This window comes from Pan paniscus, chromosome 5, assembly GCF_029289425.2.
Source record: "Pan paniscus chromosome 5, NHGRI_mPanPan1-v2.0_pri, whole genome shotgun sequence".
Taxonomy (NCBI): domain Eukaryota; kingdom Metazoa; phylum Chordata; class Mammalia; order Primates; family Hominidae; genus Pan; species Pan paniscus.
Window position 1 is genome coordinate 109256814 of NC_073254.2, and position 21351 is coordinate 109278164.

At 43.3% G+C, this 21351-nt stretch overlaps 1 protein-coding gene across 1 annotated transcript in view; it reads right to left on the reverse strand.

Annotated features, from left to right (window-relative positions):
* Window positions 1-514: 514 nt before the first annotated feature.
* The window catches only part of GABRR1 (gamma-aminobutyric acid type A receptor subunit rho1), a 40379-nt gene continuing 19542 nt past the window's right edge, over window positions 515-21351 (reverse strand). The window contains exons 5-10 of the mRNA XM_003822870.5: window positions 20546-20769; window positions 12696-12778; window positions 8306-8446; window positions 4910-5062; window positions 3297-3493; window positions 515-2075 (exon numbers count right to left, since the gene is read on the reverse strand). Coding sequence (XP_003822918.1) covers window positions 1782-2075; window positions 3297-3493; window positions 4910-5062; window positions 8306-8446; window positions 12696-12778; window positions 20546-20769 — 1092 coding nt within the window. The 3' untranslated portion in view covers window positions 515-1781. The remainder of the gene's footprint in view (window positions 2076-3296; window positions 3494-4909; window positions 5063-8305; window positions 8447-12695; window positions 12779-20545; window positions 20770-21351) is intronic.

Here is a 21351-nt window from a genome sequence, read left to right on the forward strand (position 1 = left end):
TTCCCCAGCACTTTGGGAGGCTGAGGTGGGAGGACTGATTGAGCTCAGGAGTTTGAGACCAGCCTGGGCAATATAATGAGACCTTGTCTCTACAAAAACTTTAAAAAATTAGCTGAGTGTGGTGGAGCATGCCTGTAGCCCGAGCTACGCAGGAGGCTGAGGTGGGAGAATCACTTGAGCCTGGGAGGCAGAGGTTGCAGTGAGCTGAGATGGCACCACTGCACTACAGCCTGGGTGACAGAGTGAGACCCTGTCTCAAAAAAGTAAAATAAGAATACAAAATTTAAATAGTCAACATTCAACTATTTCATCTAAATCCCTTTAAGTTTATTCAAGCTTGCCAAAAAACTTTCTTTCGGTGAGTTTTCATTGGAGATAATGGGAGATTACATTGTAATTAGGGTTTATGCAAATAGGTTTTTTCAGATTAAAATATAGTCCTGCATATGTAGAAATATCATAATATTTAGTATTGGTGATGAGTCAAATTAACTTTGAAATGAAAATGACATTATTGTGTATATAATTCACTTTATTAAAGTGAGTTTCAAATAAAACAAATGCTGTTTGGGTAAGTTTGGTGGAGGTTGATCTATATAGCAGATATATAATATAAATAACTGTTTTTAAGTGATACACCAGATTAGAACCCTCTCCTTTACCCCATGCCCTGACATCAGTTGCCATTGGGCCATCCTTCTGCCTGGTATCTGGGCTGTGTGGTCTAGGTGATGGCAGTTTTCTGGTCCATAGAAAATGCTGGTATTTCGAGTATAAATGCAGATGTCCAGTGATATCTTCCCATTTATTTTGCTTTCCGATGTTCTTTTTCTCTTAAGAAACCATGTGAGCATTTCTCATTCTAATGAGTTACAAGTAGTCCCAAATTATGTATTTCCTTGAAATGTTTATGCAGAAGAAATCATTCTCTACCCAAGTTCCTCAGTGAAGATATCACATCACTGAGAAAGCACTTCTCTTTGAACAAGGACATGCTCCAAGAAGAAGAAACATGAAGTGGTGATTATATAAAATAGGGAACATTTAAACACAAATTTTATAGCCTAGTTACCTCTATGACACAACAGACAAAATGCATGTGTGTACTCTTATCTTCAAAGTTTCCCTACCAGGGAAAATTTCACCAAAATCAGAAGCAATTGCACCAATCTAAAGAGCTTTTCTTGTGAAGAGGTAAAGCCTGTGAACCACAGCATATAAAGAAAAATAATGTGAATGTTATCATTGCCTTTTATTAAAATAAACATGCAGAGGTGGAGTCGCATACAAAATAGGTAATAGGTTATAAACTGAAGCATGAGTTTCTGTCAAAGTGAGGATTTAGGTGCATGTGAATTTCATGCAAATGGCCTGTAGGTGCTTCCAAGTTCACGTAGCCTGAACAATGTAATGACACTTGAGGAAAATAAATTATTCATGTGAATAGCATCAAGGGTCTCACGGGTGGAACTAAATGTGCCCACAACACTGGTGGTGTGCTTTTCCAGGGGATCTGGGTAACAACTAACATCAGTCGCTACAGTGTCGTATTTCCTGCAGCACCTAATATAATGCTGTGTATTCAATAGATGGTTAATAAGTGCAAATTAAACCAGTAAGTGTCTTGTCAATGTAGCTTTGGAAAGCTGCAGAAGGGATAGTGAAAACATGGGTGGGTCCTGGGATTTTTTTTTTAACCATATCCTTAAATACTTTTTCATTATACAGTTATTTCTGTAGTGCATGCCATGGAAATGTGAAATTTGTAGAATTACAAGCATCTAGGAGAAAATAGACCAGTATATTAAATTGAATAAAATGTATGCTGCTGGAAAGATGATCCTGGAGTATTTATCAATGGCGTGGGTGTCGATTCTCATGCTCACGTAGCTGCTTCTCTGACTTTTCCTCCGTGGGGAGCTCCTCTCTGAGGCCAGGGTCAGCTGCACCATCATCCTGTCGGGCTTCTCTCCATTCTCTGGCATGTAGTTGTCCAGGTCATTCACCTCCCCATCACTGTAGTTGCCGTCCAGCATCACAGTGCGGGGCGGAGGTAATCCGCTGGTGCAGGGAAGCTGCAAACAGTAAACACATGTTGGGGTGTGAGCTCAGCATCATCTCTCAGAAGTCCTTCAAAAGGAACTGCATAGTGGAGGGTGTTGCCTGGTTTCTGGTATTCCCAGTTTGGGAAGAGGGTAGGTATCCTGTTTTGTTTTGTTTTTGTTTTTGTTTTGGGGGGACTTGAGTTTTGCTCTTGTCGCCCAGGCTGGAGTGCAATGGCACGATCAATCTCAGCTCACTGCAACCTCCACCTCTGGGGTTCAAGTGATTCTCTTGCCTCAGCCTCCCAAGTAGCTAGGATTACAGATGCACACCACCATGCCAGGCTAATTGTTTTATTTTTAGTAGAGATGAGGTTTCATCATGTTGGCCAGACTGGTCTCAAACTCCTGATCTCAGGTGATCCACCCGCCTCGGCCTCCCAAAGTGCTGGGATTACAGGCGTGAGCCACTGCGCCCAGCCTGGTATCCATTTTTGCTGATCTAAAATCTACATACTGACTCTTAGAAAATATCACAGTGCCATACCAAAGACCAACAAGAATGCTCATGATTCATAGATCACCCTGTTCTCCATGAGATCATAATCTGTTATGAGCCCTTGATAAAAATGTTTACAGATCACATAATTACAAGTGTGTGCATGAATGTGTGCATTTGTCATGGGGATGGGGATTGGCATTGTAGGGATAGATTACTGTAACATGGTTAGAGTTTGCTGGGGGAGATAACCATTGAGCTGCACACTGGAGGAGGAAAGGAGAGTCAGGTGGGAGGAAAGATAACCTGGGAAAAGGTGGAGCATGCATGAGGTTACATATGAAGGAAGATTTCCTAGAATGAGAAATGTTCTTCCCTGGACAGTTCTTTTATTACACCCTTATGTTCATAAATAATTTGTCCCACTATGTTAAATTGTCACTTATTTTTCTCCTGGGATTCCCTCACTAAACTATGAACATCACCAAGATGTTCCCTAACACTTAACTAAGACCTGGTCCAAGTATGTGGTAGGTGCAAAAAAATTTTTCAATGAATGAAAGATGTCACCCAAAGTAAATTTCACAATGACTTGAAATACACCAATTTGTTTGCTCTTCACAACAACCCTGTGAAGTAGGCACAGGAGAGGGTATCATGACCTTGCTTTACAGAGAAGGTCTGCCCTGCCTGAGGTTCCAGAGCTAGATCAGGTTCCATCCTGACCAGACACTATAAGCGCATGGCAAAGTCACCTTCTCCCGCAGCTTCTGTTCCTTCCTCTCCTGCACGGTGGTCAGGTAGTTGACGGCCGCATACTCCAGCACCGAGAGGAACACGAACACAAAGCTGACCCAGAGGTAGACGTCCACGGCCTTGATGTAGGAGACGCGCGGCATGGAGGCATTCACGCCCGTGATGATGGTGGACATGGTCAGCACCGTTGTGATACCTGCAAACACAAGAATGAGAAACAAGTGTTTGCTTGTCTTTCACCAAACACAGGATGGTTTCATGTCTCTGCTCATTTGTCCCTGCTGCTCCCTCAATCTAGAATGTCTCCATCCCTGCTCCACTGCCCAGCAAACACCTACACATCTTTCAAGATTTAGCTTTTCATGAAGCTTTTCCCGTTCCTCTCCCCCTGCTTCCCTACCCTTTCGCCCCTCTGCATACCCTGTGTATTCATCGTAGCATCTGTGTCACTATTCTTCTGCAAAGAACCCTAGACATTTTGGCATTAAAACATTTATTTCAATTGATTTTTACAAAATAAGAGGTTGCATATATGAGCAGGTATATATGTTTCTTATAACTACTGCTCCATCAAGGGGAAAAAGCCCATGGGGTTTATTTTAATATCATGTCCTGGCTCTTGGTGTGCAGTCCTGTTGTCCTGGGCCTGCGTCGACAGCTGTCAGGGCACCCCCAGCAGCCACCACCATGCTGGACCTAGCTGCCCATTCAGCATTGTCCACTTGAGGACTTGAGGGTCAATTTCACCAAGGATGACAATGTTAACTTCATTTATAGGAAACAGATTTTAAAACTAGAGTGTGTAGCTATTTAGCACAGTAACTGTTCAAGCTATGGAACAACTGTTAGGGGACAAGGCATCTGTCCATGGAAATTTGCCCAGGATTTCAAATTAAGCTCAGAACATTTGTTTGGCAAACATCAAATCACAGGGGATTGGGGTCATCTTAAGGGCCAGCTCCAATCCAGTTTCACTAAAACCTGGTGGGTCGCATTCTCCCCTGCAGCCCCTGAACTGTCTGAGCAATGGTGGTGTGTATAAATGGGTATAATATTTAAGGTGAGAAAAAGAGCTGACAGCAAATAGCCATAAGCGGAATGCTTATAGAGAAGGGATTCTCAGACTTGAGTACACAGAATAATTACTGGGAGAGCTTGTTAAAAATGCAGGTTCCTGGTCCTCCCTCAGAGATTCTCATTCTATAGATGCAGATGGGACCCAGGACCCTTCATTTTTAACAATTTCCCACAAAGATTCTATCACAAAGACCCCTTGAGCTACCATTTGAGAAACACTGTTGTAGGATATGATTCATTTTGCAGGTGAGCAAAGAAGGCACCTAAAGACCAGGCTCGCCCACCCTGGAACACGGCTTCGACAAGACTAAAGGTGGGCTGTTTGGATGGGCACCTGCAGAGTCCTGGAAAGCATTTTGCTACATAGATTCCTAATTACAGGATTTTAACTATAAATAAATAACTCTTGAGTTTTTCCAAGTCATAACGCCAAAAGGGATATAGAATCAATTTGAAAAGAATGGTTTTATCTGGAAGGAATTGTTAATACCTATATTTGCAGATGCTTGGAATATGCACTTGAGGTATTCCTTACCTAAGGGGACTCTGGCAGGCACAGCTCTGCGGTCGATCCAGAAGGACACCCAGGACAGCATGACCATCAGGGTAGCGGGGAAATAAGTTTGGAGCAAGAAGAAGAAGATGTGGCGACGCAACGTGAAATTAATGTAGAGACGGTTGTACCAGCCTGGGGGACACAGGAATAAAAGACAGTACACATCATGGCTCCTTCATAAAACACATTTTATTCAGGAAATTGTTAAGTGCCTTAGACACTCCAATGGACTCTTACCATGTCTTTATAAGGTGAAATTGAGAGAAATCATGAAACAAAGTGATTATATAGTAATACATACCACCTGGGTGAATCTATCTCAAGAAACCTTTGGCCGTTGTCCTATTTACAAACGGAATCCCTTGAAAAGACCATTTAAACTTTTTTCTTTTCTTAAGACAGGGTATCACTCTGTCACCAGGCTGGAGTGCAGTGGTGCAATCTTGGCTCACAGCAGCCTTGAACTCCTGGGTGCAAGCAATCCTCCCACCTCAGCCTCCCAAGTAGCTGGTACCACTACATCCAGCTGATTTTTAAATTTTTTGGTAGAGACTGGGTCTTGCTATGTTCACCAGGCTGGTCTCGAACTCCTGGCTTCAAGTGATCCACCCACTTCAGCCTCCCAAAATGCTGAGATTACAGGTATGAACTACCATCACGCCTGGGTCATTTAAACTCCTGTTACTCTCATTACCTGGTCTAGGGTTCAGCAACCTCACCGTCACCTGGGAGCTTGTTATAAATGAAGATACCTGGGCCCCACCCCAAACCTACTCAATTGGAGGTCCATTTAACAATATTCTCGGCTGGGCGCGGTGGCTCATGCCTGTAATCCCAGCACTTTGGGAGGCCAAGGCGGGAGGATTGCTTGAGCTCAGGAGTTCAAGGTTACAGTGAGCTATGATCGCCCACTGCACTCCAGCCTGAGCCACAGAATGAGACCCTGTCTCTATTAGGAAAAAAAATAATTTTATATATATATATGTAATTTGTTCATAGTTCATATGCACGTCAAAGTTTGAGAAGCACTGATTTAAACAATCTCTTTAGATTTCTTTATGGGGAGAAATGTGCTTTAAGTTAAAAAAGAAAGTTAAACACAACATTGTATTTAGGAACACAGTGAACAATCACAGGTCCAGCTACATTTTAGCTCTTCTTTTGTGTCCTTACAAGGAAAACATATGCATGGAGGAGTTGAAGAGAAAGGGAGGATGATGGAAAAAAAAAAGACAAAAAAAAAAAAAAAGGAAAAGGCCTTATATGCGTGAGATGCCTAGGACTAAAAATAAAATGGATGGGGACTTGGCAATATGAACTTGGAAACTTGGCACCCTGGGTCATTATAATGCATGGGACATGCCTCTGGTTGCCAGCAAGCTACTGCAGAGGGACTGTCAGAATGCTGAGGGTCAAAAGAACAGGGTTCCTCCAAGGAACCAATACTTTGGGGTGATGGATACAGGAGATAATTTGTGCTGGGTTGCAGTGCTATGTTGGTGCTCCCTCTTACAGATTAGAAAGACCATGGGGTACTTAAAAAGAATGTGCTTCCCTGTGCAGTCAATTGCGCAAGTTTTAGCCATAGAAACTGCATGAAGATTTGAGCGAAATCATCCTGAAAGGTGACTGGTCAAAAAAGAGGCAAGAAGCACAATTCACAATTGCAAAGATATGAAATCAACCTAAGTGCCCATCAACAGATGAATGGATATGAATGAATATGGTATATATACACCATGGAATACACTCTTCCATAAAAAAAAAAGATGAAATAATGTCTTTTGCAGTAACTCGGATGGAACTGGAGGCCATTATTCTAGGTGAAATAACTCAGGAATTGAAAAGCAGATACCACATGTTCTCACTTATAAGTGGGAGCTAAGCTATGGGAACACAAAGGCATACAGAGTGGTATAGTGGACACTGGAGACTCAGAAGTGGGGAAGGTGGGAGGAGAGTGAGGGATGAAAAACTACCCATTGGGTACAATGTACACCACTCAGGTGACAGATGTACTAAAATCCTAGACTTCAGCTGGGCGCAGTGGTTCATGCCTGTAATCCCAGCACTTCGGGAGGCCGAGGTGGGCGAATCATTTGAGGTCAAGAGTTCAAGACCAGCCTGGCCAACATGGTGAAACCCCATCTCTACTAAAAATACAAAAATTAGCCAGCCGTGGTGGTGGGTGCCTGTAATCCCACCTACTCGGGAGGCTGAGGCAGGAGAATTGCTTGAACCCAGGAGGCAGAGGTTGCAGTGAGCCCAGACCTGGCCATTGCACTCTAGCCTGGGCAACAGAGTGAGACTCCGTCTCAAAAAAAAAAAAAAAATTCCTAGACTTCACCACTATACAATTCATCGATGTAATCAAAACCCACTTGTGTCCCTACTTTTTTTTTTTTAAGGCAAGAAATGAAGCAAGTTAACCTCAGCTATTTAGCGCAGGCAAGCTCCCAGGAGAAAGGTCACAGAGCACGCCCCCAGGCAACAGGAGGGGGTGAGCCTGTCCCAACCGTTGGTTCAAAAAGGAACAACTGGGTCCACAGGGGACTGACCAGTGGTTCCTGCACTGACACTTAGAAGAGAGTCACCAGGAGGGGCTGTGCAAGCAGCATAGCAAGAGCAGACTGGTCAAGAGTGGAGCGACCCCACGGGGCTGGCTGGAGCAGGGAGAACGTAAAGTGAAAACAGCAGACCTGAATTGTATTTGTTTCCTGCTGTCAAGGAGGGGACTCGGATCAGCGTATCACGGCTGAGATGCCAGTTACTAAGCTGGCAATGCCATTGTCTCAAATAAACCCACTCAAGTGGCTTATGCTTTAAGTTCTTACTAATTTTTTTAGGTTAGTACTCTGATGCATTGGTAATATCAAAAAAATCACTTCCACCCACTGCTTGCTACCCACTAGACTTCACTTCGGATTTCTGCCTTTAGTTTCTTTTCTTTCTTTTTTTTTTTTTTTTTTGAGGCAGGGTCTCACTCTGTCGCCCAGGCTGGAGTGCAGTGGTGTGATCTCAGCTCACTGTAACCTCCAACTCCAGGGCTCAAGGGATCTCCCACCTCAGCCTTCCAGATAGCTGGGACTACAGGCGTGTGCCACCACACTTGGCTAATTTTTGTATTTTTAGTAGAGACTGAGTTTCACCATGTTGGCCAGGCTTGTCTTGAACTCCTAAGCTCAAGCAATCCATCCACCTTGGCCTCCCAAAGTGCTGGGACATGAGCCACTGCACCCGGCCTCTGTCTTTAGTTTCAAATATAAGTGACACTGCTCACCTGACGACCAATTCAAACCTTTCCTATAATAGAGGGTGAACCTTGGAGACCAAGCTGAAGCCTGCCCTGACTCTCAGCCCTCACTCTACACTTACCTGTGCTGCTGTAGAAAGCCAGTTTGGTGGTGGTGTGGAATTCCTGAATGAGGAACTGGGAGAGTGAGATCCGTTCATCTGTCTTTAAGGAGTCATTGCCCTTTTTCCAGTACAGCATGAGGTCATCTTCTGTATAGGCATCTGAAAAGACAGGGGCCAGCATCAGACACAAGGTGGTGGCAAGACAGGATGGTCTGTGGGGCTATGTAGAAGCTGTGTCCTGACCTCCCACACTGACTACTGGGATTGTGATATGATAGTTTGAAAAACAAACCACAGTCTAAACAAAGCAAAACAATATCCAAAAAGACAAATCTAATTATCTCCACTCTTCCAAAAGTCATCAGAGCAAAGTTCTCAAGCCCAAATGCACATAATTCCTGCAAAAGGGTTCACCCTACAATTCAGCCTGCCATTTATTAGGTTAAATCAAATGGAATTCTATTTTTGTAGGTTAGAAATGGTTAAATATTGGCAAAATTTCACATGGCTCAGCCTTATAAATGGAGAGTAATTTAGCCTTTTCCTTTCTTCTTTCAAAGTGTGGCGACTCATCAATTGATGGCAAGCACCTGTAAACACTATCAGGTAATAAAGGCTGAATTTTAGCAAGAAAAGATCCATAAAGAGACGGGAGTGGAACAAGTCCCTTCTCTGTAGGACTCCAGTTACTCCTACTCAGGGTAAAGTCGAAGTGAATCCATGATCATCACCCTTTCTGGTGCTACCATTTCCCCTTCCCTCACCTGCTTCTGGTGAACTCCAAGTGAACAAACCTACCTCCAGCCTGAGCACAACTGAGGAGAAGCCTCATGGCACTGCCAGTCCAGCCTGTTGATGTGTAAACAGTTCCTTCCAGGGGTCCCTGGGACTATTTTATTCTTGTTTTCTAACACTTGACCTGTGTGATGGTCAGTTTCATGTGTCAACCTGGCTTGGCTATGGTACCCAATTATACAATCAAACACTAATCTGTAAAAGTGTTTTGTAGATGTGACTAATATCTACAACCACTGGACTTTAAAGGGGATTTTCCTGGATAATCTGGGTGGGCCTGATTCCATCAGGTGAAAGGCCTTAGAAGCAGAGATGAGGCTTCCTGGAAGAAGAAATCCCACCTGTGGCCTGCGGCATCCGCTCCTGCCCCAGAGTGCCCCTCCTGCACTCCTGATGGCCCACCCTGCAGATGTGGGACTCTTAGCCAGCCCCCACAATCCTGCTAGCCACTTCCTTGCAATAAATCTCTACTCTGTATGTCCTACTGGTTCTGTTTATCTGGCGGAGCCATGACTGATACAACCTGAAAAAAGGCTACATTCCAGATGGAGGCAGAAGCTGCCCAGGCATAGTGGGGAAAACTAAGTTCTGGAGACAATGAACTCAGTATTTCAGTCTGGCTCTGCCACCGAGCTCTGTCCCTCCTTTGTATAATGATAATAACCTGTTCTTCAGGGTCTTGTGAGGGTTGAATGACAAGGCGGAGGTAAAGCCACTGTGCAATAAGTAGCCACTCCCTTGGTCCTGGGTTTTATTACACCCTTTCCCCACATTCACTGCCCTGTGCAGCTGTCCCTTTGGCCCCAGCGGTGTGTGATGTCAACATCCCTGCACTCCTTGGTCCCAGATGATTGGAGCCAGGGGACACCTGATCCACTGCTACAAGCCCAGGCTGGCTGATAAAGTGCCCTGGACCAGTGAGAACCCTCACTAGGGCTTTGACACTGCCAGGGAGTGCCAGTGTTCAGGAGGAGTGTAGGAGTCACAGGGGTGTCCACTGTGCTGTGGGAGAAAGTGTTTGGGCAGGGAGGAGAATGGAGCAGACATGTAGAGGGACAGAGACGCATGTGGATCATTTTATACTGCCTCAGCCTGGCTCTTTCTGTGGCCTGGTTTCTGGGGGGGGTGTGTGTGTGTGTGTGTGTGTTGTGTTGTGTTAAAATACACATAAAATTTACCATCTTAACCATTCTTTAGTGTAACTTCAGTGGTATTGCACTACATTCTTAGTGTTGTATTTATGATGCATGATAAATATAATTAAAATTATACTACATGAAAATTACTACATAAATACAACCATTCTTACGGTAGGATACATCATTTGCCAATGTATATTCTCCCATTCGTGGGTTGCATTTACTCTGTTGATAAAGTTTTGATGCACAGCATTTTAAAATTTTCATGTAGTATCTATGTTGTACTACATTACTACATAAATACAACCATTATGATGGTCATACCACCATCCATCTCCAGAACTCTTTTCATCTTCCCAAACTGAAGCTCCATACCCATTTAACAATAACGCCTCATCCCTGTTTCCCCTCTCCCCAGCCTCTGGCAACCACCATTCTACTTTCTGTCTCTATAATTTTGACTACGCTAAGTACCTCTTAAAAGTGACATCATACAGTATTTGTCTTTTGCGACTGGCTGATTTCACTTAGCATACTGCCCTCAAGTTTCATTCATGCTGTAGCATGTATTGGAAATCCTTGTTTTTTAAGGCTGAACACTCTTCCACTGTATGCAGATACTGCATTCTGTGTATCCATTCATTCATTGATGGACACTTGGGTTGTTTTCATGTTTTAGCAATTGTGAATAGAACTGCTATAAATATGAGCATACAAGTACCTTTTCAAGACCCTGCTTTCAATTCTTTTGGTTATTTACCCAGAAATGGATTTGCTGGATCATATGTTCTTAATTTTTTTTTTTTTTAAGACACGGGGGGGTCTTGCTTTCTCACCCAGGCTGGAGTGCAGTGGTGCAATCATAGCTCACTGCAGCCTGCAGCCTCAGGCTCTTGGGCTCAAGTGATTCTCCTGCCTCAGCCTCCCGAGCAGCTGGGACCACAGGTGCCAGCCACCATGCCCAGCACATTTTTGTATTTTTTGTAGAGACAGGGTCTTGCTATGTTGCCCAGACTGGTCTTCAACTTCTGGGCTCAAGTGATCCTCTTATCCCGGCCACCCACAGTGCTGGGATTACAGGTATGAGCAACCGTGCCCAGCCATTGTTTTAATTTTTTGAGGAGCTGTTTTCCCCAGTGGCTGCACCATTATACATTACTACCCACAAAGGATAAGGGTTCTAATTTGTTCACATCCTCCCCAGAATTGTTTTCTGTTTTGTTGACAGTATTCATCCCAGTAAGTGTAACTCATTGTAGTTTTGGTTTGCATTTTCCTAATGATTAATGATGTTGAACATCTTTTCATGTGCTTCTTGGCCATTTGTATACCTTCTTTGGAGAAATGTCTATTCAAGTCTTTTGTCCATTTTTTTAAGCAGATTGTTTTGTTGTTGTTGTTGTTGAGTTTTAGCTGTTCTCTTTATATTCTGGATATCAATCCTTTATCAGATAGATGATTTATCAATATATTCTCCCATTTGTGGGTTGCCTTTTTACTCTGTTGATAATGTCGATGCACAAAATTGACAATTTTCATGTAGTCCAATTTGCGTATTTTTTTCTTTTGTTGACTGCACCTGTGGTGTCATAGCGCCTGGTTTTCAGTTTTTCCAGGATGTCTGTGTGTGTGCAAGCTTCCTGAAATCCCTTGTTGTGCCTGAGTGTCTCAACCACCACACAAACTCACAGTGGCAGTTCCCTAGGGCAACTCTTGTCAAACTTGCTTTGGCCAGGAAATCCTTTCTTCAGCAGAAATTACATTTAGAAGAGCAATAAAACACATCAAAAATGAGCTCTCTGGATGAACTCATGTCTCTCTCTGTGTGTGTGTGTGTGTGTGTGTGTGTGTGTGTGTGTGTGTGTGTTGGGCAAAGGGCTTGGAAGGAGACCCACATTCGCTTAGCCCTCTACTTCCCTTCCCCAAGCAGTTACCCTGATTCAACAGAACAAAGTTTAAAACCATTGCCACAGGGCATTAAAAAGATCAGTTATGGCAATGAAGGTTTTAGTTTCAAATTTGTTCCTGATATTTAAAATTACCCTAGACCTAGCTTCAATCTAACACATTACTTTAAAAGTATAGTCATGAAGGCCGGGCATGGTGGCTCACGCCTGTAATCCCAGCAGGTGGATCACAAGGTCAGGCGTTCGAGATCAGCCTGGTCAACATAGTGAAACCCTGTCTCTACTAAAAATACAAAAAATTAGCCAGGCATGGTGGCAGATGCCTGTAATCCCAGCTACTCGGGAGGCTGAGGCAGGAGAATCACTTGAACCTGGGAGGCAGAGGTTGCAGTGAGCAGAGACTGCGCCACGGCATTCCAGCCCAGGCGACAGTGTGAGACTCTGTCTCAAAAAAAAAAAAAAGTCTACTCATGAATAAGGAACACACACTGTTCCTGCAGTTGAGAGTTAGAGGTGTTGAGAATTATCAGGAGCTGTGTGCTGATGCCCAGGGACAAGTCTACTCACAGCTTTCAATTTCAAGAGAGCACGTTTGTGTGTCCAAGGGAAATCGGCTGAAGTCCATGTTGCACATTGCAGTTACTGTAACCCTAGGGCCAAAAAGACAAAATTGATTTATTCAGAGCCTGCAAAAGACGAGTGCAAAATGATAAATGGAAAAGGCCTCTGCTTCCTTCCAATATGATAGATGCCTCTTCTCATACTTCATAAGCAATGTGTCAGGGTTTAGATAAGTAGCTTATGAGTGATACCATCACTGGAGTACTCTTAGGCATTTATGTTTAACCCAAGGGTCAGTGTGAGGCAAATGGAATGTCTCTACTAACTCTTATCACATTCAAGCATTTTAAAGAAGCAATGGTCTCAATGAATATAATAATGTGAAATAAAAATTTACATGATATGGTTTCTTAAAAGAAGCTCTAGGACCATATATTGTTCTCCTGTTTCAGATAAATTCCAGTTCTTTTGTTCTTTTATTGATTTTATTGATATTCAACATCATATACAATACAGTGTACACTTACCCCAGTTGCCAAGCTTGGCACTTTTTCTTTAACGATGTTGATATTTTTATATTGATAATAGTATCTACTAGTGGACATATGTGTTGTTAGTGGATAATTCCTTGGAGATCAAAGTAACGGAAAAACACTGAAAGGTCTTATTGTGTTACTAGGCAAGCACTTGCTGGCATTGAGTGATTTTATTTCAGAATTTACACTGGGAAAGAGGCTTCCGCATCAAAAGCCAAACACATACAGATCATTCTTCATAGTGAAAAGCCTCCTATCCAGTGGGGAATTTCACAGCAGGACACGATTAACATTTGTTCACTGGTGCTGAATGGACTCCTTTTCCTTCGACCATGCAATATTTGCTACGCAAAAGTTGTGGAAATTATATGAATAATTCATGGTAGAAAAAAAAAAGAAAAATCACTTTTAATTTAAATGGAAATTTCAAGGAAAAGAACATTCTTGAAATGGAATTTTTCAAATATTTGCCTCATTTTTTCCCACTGCTTTGAGGGTGGAATGGTTGTATTCTATCTATGAGGCATTTTTGATTGCCAGCAGCTGGGTGGTCTTATGTCTCCTGGAAATCCTGATAAACAGGGAATGTTAGAGTGCAGAGGTCGAGGTGGGGGTCAGGCTGGCAGCTGACCTGGATGTCTAATGGGTGGGTTTCCATTTCTATGGGTACATCATCGCATAACGATGCCCAATGGCATCATCAACATGAAATAAGCTAAGAACTAACTTCAGGGACACTTCGAGCTAACTTTAGAGACATAGAATGCCCAATGAAGGAAATGTTTTGCTACGAACAAGGGGACTGAATACTCCTCCTCATTCTGTTAGTTGGTACAGGAACAGCTGTTTTCAGAATTACAGACATCACCAGAATGGGTCTTCCCACCCTGAGTTGATGCTTCTCTCCATATAACTTACACATAAAGCAACCATTTGTGATGTAATCAAAGCTCATGTTTATTCTTGTTTCCACAAGTCTCTTTAAATTGATTCATTGGAGGGGCTCTTCCCTGCCCTGGATGGAAACTTGGCAGGTCCCATGGCTCTTCTGCTCACTCTTATGTAATAGTCAAAACCCTCTTAAGTCACAAACCACACCTTAATTCAGAAATTAAGAGTTTTGGTCTGAGGTATTCATCAGCTTCAAAGTTCATTCAAATGAACACTTCTGCTGTCCCTCCTCAGCTAAGATAAAAGTTGGCATTTGACGGGCGTAGTGGCATGCACCTGTAGTCCCAGCTACTCAGGAGGCTGAGGCAGGAGAAGTGCTTGAACCTGGGAGGCGGAGGTTGCAGTGAGCCGAGATCGCATCACTGCACTCCAGCCTGGGCAACACAGTGAGACTCCATCGAAAAAAAAAAAAAGAAAAAGAAAGTTGGCATTTGAGTGGTCAGTTTCTGCCTATCTCCGATCTCTTCCCACACAGGTGGAAGCGCAAGGAGACAGGGAGGTGGGCGCAGGGCAGTTCTGTGGCTGGGCGGCTTCCTGCTTTCTGGGCCTGTTACCTGGTGGAAGCTGATACTTTCTTTCCTGGCTTCCTCACTCCCACGACTGGGCGCCTCCACACTGCAGGTTTCCATTCTCCAGCTCTTGGTTCACCCACCGTCCTCTCCACATACACTCACAGATAAGTACAGTCTGATCCCACTATGGCAAAAACTTCTGGCTCTGCCCCCAGGGTGGTCAGACAGCTCTTCTCTCCCACCTAACTGCACAGTGTCCCAAACTGCAGGCACACACACACCAAGCTTTTTGAGAGGCCCCAGTGAAGGCCCACTCACGGAATGCCCACAATGCTTTCCCGAGAAAATTTCACAAATCTTTCCTTTCTCCCGCTGTCATTGATTCCTCTTCTTCCTCTTCTTCTTCTTTTTTTTTTTTTTTTTTTTTTTTTTTTTTTTGAGACAGTCTCGCTCTGTCGCCCAGGCTGGAGTGCAGTAGTGCGATCTCAACTCTGCAACCTCCACTTCCCTGGTTCAAACGATTCTCCTGCCTCAGCCTCCTGAGTAGCTGGGACTACAGACATGTGCCACCATGCCCAGCTAATTTTTGTATTTTTAGTAGAGATGGCATTTTGCCATATTGGCCAGGCTGGTCTTGAACTCCCAACTTCAGATGATCCACCTGCTTCAGCCTTCCAAAGGGCTGGGATTATAGGCCTGAGCCACCACGCCCGGCCTCATTGACTCTTTTATATCTTGAAGTTGACTAGGGATTCAAAAGTCATGGAATTGGTTTTTCAATATTACCTTAGTAAAATCTACCAAGCATAATAGAGTATCTCACTTGTGGATTTCAGTTTTTATTGTATGCTGGTGCCTAGGAAACTGTTCTCATCATCCTGTTATCTGTGGCTCCCTGCTCCTCCACCCACTGCACTGCTGCATTCCTCATTTGTGTCCTAAGCATTGGGTTCTGTGCCTGTCTCCTCCACTAGCCTGCAGTCCTAGGAAGGACAGTGACCTCTATTCCTGTCTTTATGTCCCCAGAGCTTGATCTAGAATCTGGCATGGCTTTCATTCGTACAACTCCACAGGCCACCGTGGCACCCAGGATGCTGTTAATAAGAATCTGTTGAAGTAATCAATGGATGAATGAAGTGAGGAGATGGTAAATTGGATGTATTTTAGGAGCTGGCCAGTGGCTGACAGAGTTGACATGTTTTCCTTAAAATAAATTCAAAGCGGTGGTCTTCAGAAACTTAGATCTCTTTTTTTTTTTCATTTAAATCAAACAAACTCATCACTTTATTTGCAATGAGAAATCAACTCATCTGCTTTTAGGCACAGGGAGGGAAAGGGGGTGTTTTCCTGGTGGTTGAGGCTTACTGAGGATTTTTATTCTGAACATACAAAAGATTTTCTACTCCCTTCCTGCACTCACTTCCAGTGGTGCACTGGACTGGACTTCTACAGGCTTTCGGGAGCTGATTGCTAGATTTTCAGGAAGCTTGTGAGCCAGTTGTTAAACACAGTCACTATTAAGCATTAAAATTAAATGTCACATTAAAAAACATAAATAATAGCTTCCAGTTCCAAAATCGTGGCATAAAGGCAAGCTGCTTCACTCCACACCACAGAAAACCAAAAACAAACATATCACGCCAAGATTTTCAACAGCAACAACCCAGAGCTCATGGATGAGGATGAGACAGTTCCCTGGGCCACAGAGAAGTAGAAAAACTGAGATGCCAGTAGGAGAACTGGACTTACACATCCCCGATGCTCCTCTCTCCCATTCTATTTGCCACCAAATGCATGGAAAATCTCCCCCCAACTCATGACTTCTACACTGGAAAAAGTGAAATTGAGGTGATCAATCAGATTCCCTACCTTCTTAGGTTCCCTGGCAGGAGATTTGTCCTTACCTTAACCAACAGGAAGCATCATGATTGCCTGAAGGGAGAAATAGCCCTGAGAACAGGCAGAGACAAAGGGGAGGCAGGACAACCATCCCCATCCTGGAAACTATGCTCTGTAACTTGACCAAAGGAGATGCCAAATCAGAGTGGCTGTTCAGTAGCACTGTAGGAAGAATATTCTGTAGGTCCCCTGGGCACGAACCCCTAGCCAGCCTTCCCACACTGCCGGGATAATCCCTGCAGGACCTCCCCGATTCGGGACTGGCGGTGCAGAGACAGACTGGTTACTGGAGCGAGGCGAACCGGGGTTTAAGGTGCCACCTGGAGCTGAAAAGGAGGCAGCAACCTAGCGACAGATTCACTAAGCAAATATAGTCAATAAAAAACAAAACTAGACAGAGAAAACTGGAATAAAAAACTAATCCTTCAATGCAAAGACATAGATGTATACCAACAAGAAACAACAGCAAACAGGGAATTAGGACCTCCCCAAAAGGGGATCCTAACAAGACCATGATTTGTAATCTCTCTGACCAAGAATCCAAAATAGCAATTTTAAGGAAGTGCAGTGATATCCAAAATAATACAAAAAAGCAATTCAGAAATTTATCAGAGAAATTTAACAAAGAGACTGAAATAACAACAACAACAAAAATCAAACAGAAATCCTGGAACTGAGAAATACATTTGCTGAACTGAAGAACTCTTTAGAGGCTCTCAACAGCAGGATGACCCAAGCAGAGGAAAGAATCTGTGAGCTAGAAGACTGGCTATTTGAAAATATAGTCAGAGGAGAAAAAATGAAGAAAGAATAAAAGGGAACAAAGGCTGCTTATAAGATATGGAAAATTACCTCAAAGGACCAAATCTAAGAATTATTGGTGTTCAAGACAGAGCTGAGCAACAGCAAGGGGTGGAAAGCTTAGTCAAAGGAATAATAACAGAAAACTTTCCAAAACTCAAGAAGGAGATAAATATACAGGTATAGGAAGGTCTGAGGACACCAAACAGAATCAATGCAAATAAGACTATCTCCAGGCATATAGTAATCCATCTGAAAGGTCAAGAACAAAGAGAGGATCCTAAAAGCAGCAAGATAAATAAGACAAATAACACATTAAAAAGCTCCAATTTGGGCCAGGCATGGTGGCTCACGTCTGTAATCCTAGCACTTTAGGAGGCTGAGGCAGGCAGATTGCCTGAACTCAGGAGTTTGAGACCAGCCTGGGCAACACGGTGAAACCTCATTTCTACTAAAATACAAAAAAAATTAGCCAGGCATGGTGGCATGTGCCTGTAGTCCCAGCTACTTGACAGACTGAGGCAGGAGAATTGCTTGAACCCGGGAGGTGGAGGTTGCAGTGAGCCAAGATCACGCCACTGCACTCCAGCCTGGGCAGCAGAGTAAGACTCCACCTCCAAAAAAAAAAAAGCTCCAATTTGTCTGGCAACAGACTTCCCAATGGAAACCATGCCGACCAGGAGGAAGTAGAAGAATATTTTCAAAGTGCTCAAAGAAAAAAACTGTCATCCAAGAATATTATATCCAGCAAAATTATTTTGAATATAAAGGAGAGATAGTCTTTTCCAGATAGACAAAACCTGAGATAATTCACTATCACCAGACTTATCTTGTAAAAACAAAAGTAAAAAATACTCATCACTTCCTAATTATTTCACTACATTTTATTATGTATATTCTTGAAGCCATTTACACTTATTGCATCTATATGGTGGAAACACTGCATAATGGTGTGCTGCCATGAATTTCTTCCTAATTCTGCATTTAGTGACATCAGGTGGGAGCTTGAAATCAGCCAGGATGGGAGTATTTATACTACAGAAATCAGCAAACACTACAAATCAGGGCTTGATTTATTGTTTTGTTGATTGTCTAGACTTAAGGCAGATTAAGCCTAAAAGGGTGTTATGCCTATTATCATTACATTGTGAGTAGTACAAAATATTGAGGACATATTTCAGTATTTGAAAGCTATCATCCAATTCAGCAAAGAAGTTGCTTATGTCTTTGATGAATGAGTAAAGTTTCTATATAGTTTTTCATTGTTTCACTTTTATCTTACTAATGGAAAAGAAAATATCAACCAACATTCATCAGATCTACATTCATTTGTTGATGATAGAATTATAAAAACTTATAGTGGTTTTTCCAAGAACTAGGAAATCATGCTCAAGTTATAAATATATGGAATTTATAATAAAGAGCATTATACATCCTTTATGTCAGTGATGTTTATAACAAACTTATATACACATAGGTATGCATACTTTCCCCCCAGGTAACCAATTGTTAAACATTTACTAGCATACCAATGGTCACATATGTTATGGTCTAGTACTCTGTAGCCTTGGTGGTGCCATTGAGTTGTGTTGTTGTGTTGGTAGTTTTTGAGCCTTAAGATGCCTTGAAAACCGGTCTCAGTGGGCCAGGTGTGGTGGCTCACACCTGTAATCCCAGCACTTTGGGATGCCAAGGTGGGAGGATGGCTTGAGCCCAGGAGTTCAAGACTAGCCTGAGCAACATAGGGACATTCTGTCTTTACAAAAATAATTTTTTAAAAAATTAGCTGGGCATAGTGACACATGCCTTTGGTCCCAGCCACTTGGGAGGCTGAGGTCAGATTACTGCTTGGGCCTGGGAGGTTGAGGCTGCAGTAAGCCACGATCACGCCAGTGCACTGCAGCCTGGGCAATAGAGCAAAACTCTGTAAATAAAAAAAGAAAAGAAGGAAAGAAAAGAAGAAAGAAAGAAAAGAAGGAAAGAAAGAAAGAAAGAAAGAAAGAAAGAAGAGAAGAGAAGAAAAAAGAAAAGAAAAGAAAAAATCTGCCTCAGAAATGAAGACTTCAGAGAGAACCAGCTCAACATGGCTTGGGGAAGGGGTTGCACATCCTGGACCCGCCTGAGTACTTCTTACGGGAGGAAGCATTTTAAGCCTTAAAGATGAAAACCCCATAACCCCACTCTGTGTTAGGTACCTAATTACTTAGGTTCCAGGCCAGAATGAGTATGGAGGGATCATCATAAATATTCCTTTGGGGAATGGGGACAGAAAGTCAGCTTCAACATTGCAATCTCTGACTCCATAGGTTTATAAGTCTACTGTGCAAGCATCCATGAACCCTCTACTTATACACTGATGTGTGGATTCATCTTTACCATTCATCAGCACGGAAGCCAAAGCAAAGTCTGTGAAACTGGAATGCACCGTCCACACAGCACAAGAGGAGCAGACCACAGCAAGTGACCACATCCCTTCTCTGTGAAGGCCTGCTGCTCATCTCCATGTGCCTTGAGTACCATGAGTTTCTAAAGTTCCTGTGCAGCCTGAAAACCACACTGTGGAGCTGTGTTTAAGGAAAGCTTCCCCAGGCCAGCGCTTCATGAGCAATTAAACATTTTTAAAGTGTCTGAACTGGTGAGAAGATTTTATTCATTATATTTAAAAAGTGATGTTCAGAATGGCACGTCAAGTCATAAAGTAGCCGGGGGTCCCCATAGTTTCTCAAGTAGGACACTGCGGAGAGAAAGGAGAGAAAACATGCCTGTGGTGGCCAGATGAAGCAGAAGAACTTTTTTTTAACCAAAGTTCTAAAATGTTCCCAAAAATGGGAATCAGAGAGATTGTAAGAGTTACCTCTTACAATCCTTGAGAACACATTATCTATTTCTCTGACTCCTACTAGAGAAATAAACTTGTTTGTTATTGAAATATAACACATAGAATAGTATCAGTTTGAGAAATTGCCCCAAAGGTATTTTCAAGACTGAATAATTCTTTAAAATTTCTACTCATGTATGAAGTTAGTTTTCCTTGATGTTGAGAAGCTGGCAACTACTGAAAAGTTAGAAAGTAGACATTCAGAGCCAAAAACCCAAATTGCTGTTGTGAAACCAATGCTTTTCTTGGTTAATATGAATGATCTGCCTTTCTTCCTACCTGAGACTATAGAGCACTTTCCCATCAGGCTGGACCCGCAACATGACGTTGTCTGTGGTGGTGTCGTGGATGAAGGAGCGTTTGGAGTGCACGAAAAACATGTCAGGGACCCAGATCTTCTTGACCAGCCGGCCATCAAACGTCATGCTGAGGTTGTTGGTGCTTGGAAAAGACAGCCTCTCGTCCTTCCAGTAGTGCCTCAGGTAGAGGGTCATCGTAAAGTCCTGGGGGCAGAAGGGCAGAGAGGGAACCCCAGACACACACAAACCCACTGAGATGTGGATTCTGTAGCCCCTGTGGAGCCATCACTTGGCTGGGGAATGAAACCGAACCAAGAGAGGTTTTGCTTCTAGTCTCCAGAGTTTGCTGCAGTAGGAGGAAGAGAACGCTGCAGGGGGCGGGGGGCGGGGCACAGCGTGGAACTCAGAGAGAAGCCTGGAGCAGACAGTGTAAGTGTGCCTGGCCCTGCTTCAAGCCCCTGGCATTCACTCTACACTTGAGAGGCTGCTACTGCCACCATGTGTGACTCAAGCCACAGGTGCCAGAAAGTTCATATCTGCAAGCAGCACTCAATCAGAGAGAAGGCGGTGGATACATACCCCAGAGCCTGCACCCCTGAGTCAGAATAACCCTGAAGTGTGTTCTTCAGTGACTCCCAGAGTACTCCAGTGGCACTGAGTTCTGTGGTTCTATAACTGAGTTCCATACCAGTTCCACAGTAACTGGTTTGATAGCACAGCCCTCTTTGCTTCCTTCTCTTCCTCTCTCCCTTCCCCACTCTGTTCTGGTGTTTCCCAGGATCACTT